Source organism: Etheostoma spectabile, chromosome 3 (assembly GCF_008692095.1).
Source record: "Etheostoma spectabile isolate EspeVRDwgs_2016 chromosome 3, UIUC_Espe_1.0, whole genome shotgun sequence".
NCBI classification, from domain to species: domain Eukaryota; kingdom Metazoa; phylum Chordata; class Actinopteri; order Perciformes; family Percidae; genus Etheostoma; species Etheostoma spectabile.
The window spans coordinates 27,226,133-27,235,157 of record NC_045735.1 but is presented as its reverse complement, the minus strand read 5'-3'; the positions used below and the strand labels follow the sequence as shown (position 1 = coordinate 27,235,157).

Here is a 9,025-nt window from a genome sequence, read left to right as displayed (position 1 = left end):
ATTGCTTGTTTTAGGGGCTGCAAACCAAACCTCAATGCTTTTTTGGCAACTGAAATGTGTCTCTAGCACAGAGTAACTGTCACATGTCAAAAGCTGGCAAATTTTAGAAAGCATCTTATTTAGGTATTGAAAGTCATGTATCATATCGGCACTCTAATCAATCATTCTAATGATACCAAACTCTACTTGTTGGACGATGCAAGGTATTTAGGTATTAAACTAAATCATTTCTGAACTGCATTTGGAAGCTTGTTTTGTCTAGGTAAACAGATCGAGTGAGTAAGTCTTGTCCGCCAGGTTCCAGACCTCTGAACCCCTCAGCGTCTCCATGTTTTGACATTGATTCAAATAGATGAATAACGCACTGAAACAAAATGCCAGTTCTGTCCGAATATCAGGCTATTTGTTGCCAAGCCAACACAGCTCCTCTTTGGAGTTCTTAAATGAAACCAGCTTCATTTTCTCTATAGAAAAGGCGAAGTCATCCGTAGAAAATCAAGCCCCTCATTTATTTATTGTCAGTATTAGTGGCACTGAAAGGTTTGGCTTGGTGACATAACAGAAAATAAACCCAGCTTCTCCTGTTTCAGGTGTTAAATGGCACACAAAAATGAACGTAACTCAATACAACTTTATCTGAGGTCAAAGAAACTCCTTATATTCATTCTGCTTTAGAATAAACATTTGCTATAAGGAAAAACATAAGTGATTTTGAGAGTACTGTGTGATTGTTGTGAATCATCTCTTTATGTGTGACGCTCTTAGAGTCTATGAAAGGTGGGCGGTGCTGCGAACAAGATTATTTTGGGCTGTCAGGTCTTTGGACTGCTGAGCGAGCAGGGGGTGGCCAAAAACAGCTCAGAGGGGCAAGGGGAGAATAGCGGGACAGAGAAAGGGACAGAGAGTGTGAGGGGAACACTGGAGCGGCAACCAAAATGGCCAGTAAAGGTGAGAAAATGCACGTCAAGTGAAAATAGGATAATTTCAGACACCTAGACGATGTTTAGGTATTTGCTTACAGTTGCGATGTGACGGTCAGCTACTGCAAAGAGACGTGTTGGATTTCAGAGACAAGGCAGTGGAAAGCTTCATTCAAGTGTGAAGGGTTGGAAACCAGGGCTGCACGATATGAGGAAAATACCTAATTGCCATCATTTTGACTGATATTGTGATTGCGATACAATTCACGAAATTGGAGAGAATGATCGTGTTTGCATCATTATTCTAATTTTCATTGAAATTCTGGGGATCTGTCCCAAACAAAACAAAAAATTATACATATAAACAATATGAATTTGTAGGCCGGGACGCCTCTGTAGCACCGCCATACTTAATCCAGAATGGTTTGACACATATTTTGCCATTAACAAATATTGCGTCCCCCCTGTGATTTGGATATTGCACTAGTCCATATTGCGATTTTGATACAATTGCGAACAGTTGTGCAGCCCTTGTGGAAACCACTTCTTCAGTCTTTAGTTGGGAACTGTTTAGCTTTGTGACTTTGGTGTAGTGGTACAAAGGCCGGCCTCTCAGGGGAGAGAAGGTGGGAATTGAGCATATTTCTCGCTTCTCTTTGATCATTTAACAAGCTGAATTTTGGGAGACTTCACTCAGCTAGAGGTGTGTGTGGCTTTTAACTGTTGAGCTGTTCAGATGTAGCAGGGTAGTCTCCGTTTCAGCAGACCTAATTTAAATTAACAACAGTCATTCAAATGAGTGTTATCTGTCATGTGTGGTATGGTTTGCCAGCTGGGTTCTCTTACATTTTAGTGTTTCCTCTTTAAGCGGAAGAGCTGGCACACGACATTTAACACTGTAGTACTACAGTGTGAAACCCTGGAACCAATCATAATTCACATTCACCCACACCGTGGTATAAATGATGTTAAATGAGATGGTGTCAGGCTGGCTTTACATGAGCCATGGGACTTATGTTGTCATTGGTTAATTGGCAGGTTAATTGGTTTACCGATTAATTGGATTTATAATTTGTTTATGCAATCCCTCCCTCAATGCTCATTTATATAAAAGTAACCTAGTCAAACATTTAGTACACAAAGATCAGTAGTATTGTGATACAGAGAGTGTTCTAACTGATTGGAGGTAATCACTACTCACGGAGTCATTCGCTGTATCATCGCGTCTACAGATACAACGATACCAGCATTATGTTCGTAATAATAAATTAAAAAAGAAACAGGAAGTCTGAAGTGCCCCCCGTCAGGGTACCTAAAGGCAGCAATGTTTATAATATCCAATAATACATAAGTGTTTGAGAATATGAAATACATGTTTTCACCCACGAGTTGTGAGAGCGCGGAAACCATGTAGGCACATAAGAATTTAAAAGATCAGACAGATATAATTGTGCAAGGCCATTCCCTATTGTGTATGTTAATAGCAAAACCTTAAAATCTGCTCTAACCTGAACAGGGAGCCAGTGCAGTGAGGCCAGCACAGGAGTTATATGTATGCATGCATATGTATTTAGATGATCCAGTCAAAACATGTGTTGCAGCATTCTGGACCATCTGCAGACCTCGCAGACTTTTCTTAGCCAGCCCCGAGAACAGGACATTACAGTAGTCCAGCCTAGATGTAACAACGGCATGAATAAGGGCCTCAGCATCTTTAAGTACCAATATTGATCTAATCTTTGCGATTCTTTGGATATGAAAGAAGGCTACTTTTGTCACCTCTTTAATATGCAAATCAAAGGAAAGTGACCAATCGAAAACTAAGGACTGAACCCTGTGGAACCCCATGCTGAAGTGGGGAAGGGTCAGAAAATGTGTTATTATAAAACACACATTGAGATCTCAACCACTTAAGCACCTGGCCAGAGATGCCGAAGTATTTCTCAATTCTGTCCAAAAGAATACAGTATTCCACAGTACTAAAAGCCGCGCTAAGATCTAACAACAAAAGGCCAGATGTTAAGTCTGAGTCAGCAGCCAGTAACCAATCATTTACCACCTTTTGTGAGTGCTGCTTCAGTAGAATGTTTTTGCTCATAAAGCAGACTGCAGCGGCTCAAAAAGATTATTACACAACAGATATTTTAAAAGCTGATTTGAGACCACTTTCTCAAAGACTTTAGATAAGAAGGCCAAATTAGAAACAGGTCTATAATTTTCGAGTTTATATCCAGATTTGGTTTCTTCAATAATGGTATAACCACTGCAGATTTGAAGCAAGCCGGAAAAAACAGCTAAAACATACAATCCTAATGTTGGCCAAAGTTCTTTAATAACTTAGGCAGGCGAGGGATCCAGAGAGGAAGTGGTACCTCTTGCAATCACAACAATTTGAGTTAACTCTGCCAAAGAAATCGGCTCAAACTCAGAGTGGCCCTGTCCTGTAGAAGATGGTCCCCCAACATCTGACTGGGGTATTATAATGCAGATGTCCTCAACTCTCTCATAAAAATACATCATAAAATCATGTCCAGACAAATCCATATTATTGACTGGCTGCTGACACTGTGTAAGTCTATCAATAGTTCCAAATAAAAGCCTAGGGTTATGCTTATTATTCATAATCACATTAGAAAAAAAGGCTGCCTTTAGACTGATAGGTGGTCAGACTGTCATGGAATGGATCTTCTTATCTCACTCTCATATTTCACAAAATGCAAAACTAGTCCTTAAAAATAAAAAAACTCTTTACAGGGCTGCCACTTTACAAAATGCTCAACGATCACCAGTGACCATACAGTGCCCATGTTTTAAAATATAACTTGTATGTGTCCCTTGTTTAGCATAGACATTTCCTATAGATTAGATGCTCTCAATACTCTAGTGTTGGTTACTTTCTATTGTTCTCATTAAACCGGTTGCCTACTCTGACACCATGTACTGAGTCCCTGAATGACACAAACACACACACTGGACAGGTGTGTTCCAGGGGCATCATGGGTATTAATTGTGTGCAGTGATGCTTATAAATGAGCCACCTGCTGTCAGTGCACTCTATTCAAAGAGGCCTCCCTTTTATTTTAAAGCAGGCTTAGCATTTCACTGAATGACGAGACCAGGAGCTATAGTGTTACAACATAACCTGTAATGACACAACTCAGAAACACTGAAGAAACGTTTTTTATAATGCATCATGGTCATAAGGTTATGTTATGTAACGATGAAAAAAGGATCTTCGAAGTCAACTTCTACTGAAGTTGTCCACTCTCCTAAAGCATGACTCTATGCACGCCTCAGTCTCCAAGGCAGCTGTTGCCGGGTGACAGAGCGGGACACCAACAGGGTGTGGAAAAGAGGCTGCTGACGGCCTGATGTCGGTCAGCAGGTGCTGTGAAACGCTGCATTTAAACTCTCCCCAACCGCTTGCTTCCCTCCCTCTTTCATCTGAGGGCTAAATGTAGCCTAAGCCAGAGCCTGACGTCTGTCACCGTAGCTGGGGTGTGTGTGTGGGTGTGGTGGTGTGTGTGTGGGGTGGTGTGTGTGTGTGTGTGTGTGTGGTGTGTGTGTGTGTGTGTGGTGTGTGTGTGTGTGTGTGTGTGTGTGTGTGTGTGTGTGTGTGTGTGTGTGTGTGTGTGTGTGTGTGTGTGTGTGTGTGTGTGTGTGTGTGTGTGTGTGTGTGTGTGTGTGTGTGTGTGTGTTGTGTGTTGTGTGTGTGTGTGTGTGTGTGTGTGTGTGTGTTGTGTGTGGTGTGTGGTGTGTGTTGTGTGTGTGTGTGTGTGTGTGTGTGTGTGTGGTGTTGTGGTGTGTGTTGTGTGTGGTGTGTGTTGTGTGTGTGGTGTGCGTGTTGTGTGTGTGTTCTTTCTTGCTGGAGGCTGGAAATCCTTCTCTGCCTCATGACCCTCACTTCTATTTTTCCTGCCTCTCTTCCTCTCTTGTTTCTCCTCTGTTAAAACTAGGAAGAAAGCAGTAACTCACAACTATGTCAGCCCTGTACAGCCAGAAAATCTCCGCTTGAGTTTTACAAACAAGCTTGTTTATGATTTTTACACACATAAGACTTGAGCATTTCTGTGAGTATTTGGTAATTGATAAAGTACCACCAGTATGTAAATAATTCTCTAGACTGTTTCAGGACCTCAGGATTGCTACACAATTTTTAAAATGTATATCCATTTTAATTCAGTTTTTCAAAATCAAATGTCTAACTATCAGTCTATCATGTCTCAGCAGCCACCTGTACATTACTCCCTGGTTTATTTCTTAAGCCAATTCAACGTTTTACTTATATATCTATCATCCTCTTTAATCATTTTCACCTTTCTGTCCTAACCTTTTATTTCTCTTCCCCTTCCTTTCCCTCCCTCCACTCCCCTTGTCTTTCAGTTATGGACCTGATCTACTGGAAAGACACAGAGCGCACAGGCATGATCCTGACAGGGTTAGTGGTCGGCCTGCTGTCCCTGTTCCAGCTCAGCATCATCACTGTGCTCTCCACCGTCTCCCTGGCTGTCATGTGCTTCACCATCTCGGTGCGCATCTACTACCAAGTCCTCTACGTTCTCGGCTGGGGCGATGGAGAACATCCCTTCAAGTATGTTGCCATGCTTTTATTTAGAATAAGACAAGTGGTCAAGATAGGACAAAAGAAAAATGAAACAATACACAGAGATGCATTAACCCCATTCAGTCTTAGTGCATAAATGTTTTCCAAAACAAGCACCTGAGTTCATTTGGCCACACGCCTTTCCACTCCAATTTGTATTTCCCACATTTTAGAATTGTTCACTGTATATATCCAATAATTAAATATTAAGTGGTTCCTCCAATTATCGTGATTAAGCCTGGTGGTGCCTTTGCCAATTGAAAAGCATGGGCCTTTTGACCTCAGGATACTGACAGGAGGGACAGTAGGGGGTTTATATCTGGGCTTGGATTGCAGACAAACAAGGGCATGAATCACTGTACCAATAAACATCATTACTTGGTAAAAAGTACAGGAAGGATGACGTTTCTGTTCATACTGTCAATACTCCTTTCTTTTTAAGCCTCTTTTTTTCTTTTATCTAATGTCCTCTTCTTGTCTCATTTTCTTTCAGGTCATACTTGGACCTGGAAATCAGTTTCAGTGGAGAGGAAGCTGAGCGCTATATGCAGAAAGCCATTGTCATGGCTCTGTCTGCTGTTGACTCTCTGAAGGGACTCTTTTTTGTTGGAAACCTCTTGGAGTCAATCAAGGTGAGCAAAGTGTGTTTGCTTCACCCTGTCTAGAACCTCTTCCCCTCATTAACTAAGACATCAGTCCCCTCTCATCATTCTTTCATAAATTTTGCTCCATCATCCGTCATCTTCCTTCCTCCATCCTCCCAGCGCCCTCTAACACTGGAGAAGACAGCATTGTCAGAGCTGACGACTCTGCTCCTGAATTAGAGCAATATCACTGACAGACACTGTCAGCCCTAATGACATGTTTTTTGTAATCATGTGTAAAGCAATCAGTGGGTGGGGGGGGGCATGAAAAGAAGGCAGTCTCCCTCGCCTTTCTCATCTATGCTTTTTATCTAGCCTTGGGGTTTACCTTGCTAACAGAGCCAAAGCATTATTGTAATGTTTATCAAACTGACATAAATACGTCAGCATCACCTGAAGTATGGTACACTCTTTTTATACTACGCTCTTTACTTTGTAGCAGCGGAATTAACAGTAGGCTTTGGTGCATATTTTTTTAGGGTAAAGCAGCAGTTGGTAACTTTTATAAAAAATACGTTCTTTTGTCATATTTGCTGAAACTGCCACTATATCCTGAAAGTAGCACATCATGTTCCTGTGCTACTAATGGCATGTCCTAGATTACACCGCTTCTGAAGAAAAAAATCTATGTATCATAGAGCTGAGGAGTCTCCATTACGAGTCAATAATCTGTAACTGCATAACAAACATATTTTAGTGCACTGTTTAGCTTTACAATAGAAAGTATTTTCCGCTCGGTCTGCTGGTTGGCCAGTGCTTGGTTTTATCTTGACTGTTTCCCAGATAATCTGTCTCATGTGCTACTGTCAGGATATAGTGACAGTTTCAAGACATATGACAAAAACTTTTTCTCTCAAAGATACCAACTTCAGCTTTAAAGCGAGGCAGCTATTGTTTTTTTGTTTTTTTTTAAGGCATGAAAATATTACTTCATGAGTGACATTCCCCCAGCATGACTATGGTCCCCCAGTGGCTAGAAATGGCGATGGGTGGAAACCGAGCCCTGGGTACCCTGCTCTGCCTTTGAGAAAAGGAAAGCTCAGATGGGCCGATCTGGAATCTTGCCCCTTATGAGGTCATAAGGAGCAAGGTTACCTCCCCTTTCTCTGCTTTGCCCGCCCAGAGAATTTGGCCCACCCATGAGAGAGAGACATCATGGCTTTCAAATGAGCAAAGTGGCAGTTGGTAAAGGCCCCCCCCCCCCCCCCCCTTCTCAAAAGCTACAGACTCAGAAATGGCACGTCCTAAGGAAAGCTCATTGTGGGACTGGCTCTAATGGCTGTAATTCTGCTATTCAGATATGGTATTAGGGGACCACTAAGGTCTATATAAAACCATCCAAAGACAACCATATGGGACCTTTAAGATTATGTTTGTGGCATTTTTAGGCCTATATTGTTAGCTGAAGAAATGAATAGGGGCAGAGAGGGGGAATGACATGCAGCAAAGGGCCGCAGGTCGGAATCAAACCCCGGCCCGCTGCATCAAGGAGTAACCCTCTATTTATGGGCGTCCGCTCTACCAACTGAGCTATCCGGGCGCCCGCGAGGCAGCTATTGTTCGTAGTATTGCTTGTTCGATCTGTGACTCCTCATGTCCACATGTTGAAGTCAACAAACTTAGTTTGGATGAAGGCATTTGCCAAATGAATGTTGTCATAATGCTGAGCATGATATACAGTTTGAATATTTGTTCTAGAACTGACATACATAACTTGTTTTTCATTGTTGTATTATTATACTGAAATAAATAATATATTACACATTAGAAAAATTCTGTTGACAATACCATTGTAAAAATCTTAAAAGCAAACTTCTGCAAAAACAAGAAATCTTCTATTATATGAGAACTATAATAAATGTGACCAATTAGTGCATTTACTGCACCCCATTGTTGGTAAGTAAACTTCACTGATGGTATTGGAATTAAAGGCAAAATACTGTATTTGTATTACAATCAGCTGAAATGTCCATATCCATTCCATTTCTGATTAATGCACATCAAATACCAGCAATCAGTTCATATCAACCCTTAATATAATTATGGCATTTAAGTAATTAACAGCAGCCGTTTGGGACTAGACAGACTTAACACATTTGCAGTAAATGATGAGTCAGTGGGAGCTGCCTAAATTCCAGGACCTCCCAGTCTCAACCCTGACCTGGCCGGTATGTGACATGACACACAGGAGGAGGTACGCAGAGTACCCCGGGATAAGCTGGATTTCCATCTCAGACAGGGGTGTCCTATATCAGGGTAACACTGGATCCCATTCGCAGTACTGTGACACTGTAAGATATAAGGGGAAACACAAATACCCAAGAAATACCCAAAATGGGAGTCTCGTACTTGGAGCTCTTTCCTTTCTTCACCAAGTAGAAAATAAGCTCAGTAGTGATCAGTGATTTGTAGGGACTTATGCCATACTGCAGCATGATTTACTGCTTACTGCAGACATGCACACATGGTTGATAGGAGTTGAGTCTATAGCCACAACGTTCCACTTCCCAGATTGCACCGGCAATTCCTCCAGATCACGCTGTTTTTGCCCGGACATCAGTTACGTTTTGCTTTTTTTGTGTTGGAATATTAAACTCTGGTCGATTTATGAGGACTATGGATCTCTGCAGCGTAAATCCAGAGCACGTTTTTCTCCCATCTCGAAATGCTGTGTGGAAAAGCTAGACCCTACTCCGCAGCGCTGTGGAGGAAGGTCTTGCAAAGTGAAACTGATAGGGGTTAAACTAACTTCTCTTTTTCTTGGTCTTAGTTACTGGTTCTGATGTACCTTGTGACATACCTGGGACACCTGTGCAATGGCCTTACTCTGCTCATCATCAGTAAGGAACTGATCTCAT

General features: G+C 41.8%; 1 protein-coding gene across 3 annotated transcripts in view; it reads left to right on the top strand.

Annotated features, from left to right (window-relative positions):
• Positions 1-9,025, top strand: part of rtn2a (reticulon 2a) — a 15,904-nt gene that overhangs the window by 3,946 nt on the left and 2,933 nt on the right. For 2 of the 3 annotated variants that reach the window (XM_032508427.1, XM_032508426.1), the window contains exons 5-7: positions 5,304-5,511; positions 6,017-6,155; positions 8,938-9,007. In XM_032508427.1, coding sequence (XP_032364318.1) covers positions 5,304-5,511; positions 6,017-6,155; positions 8,938-9,007 — 417 coding nt within the window. Of the gene's footprint in view, positions 1-711; positions 949-5,303; positions 5,512-6,016; positions 6,156-8,937; positions 9,008-9,025 lie in introns of those variants that run through there. The other variant, XM_032508428.1, reaches the window with a different exon arrangement.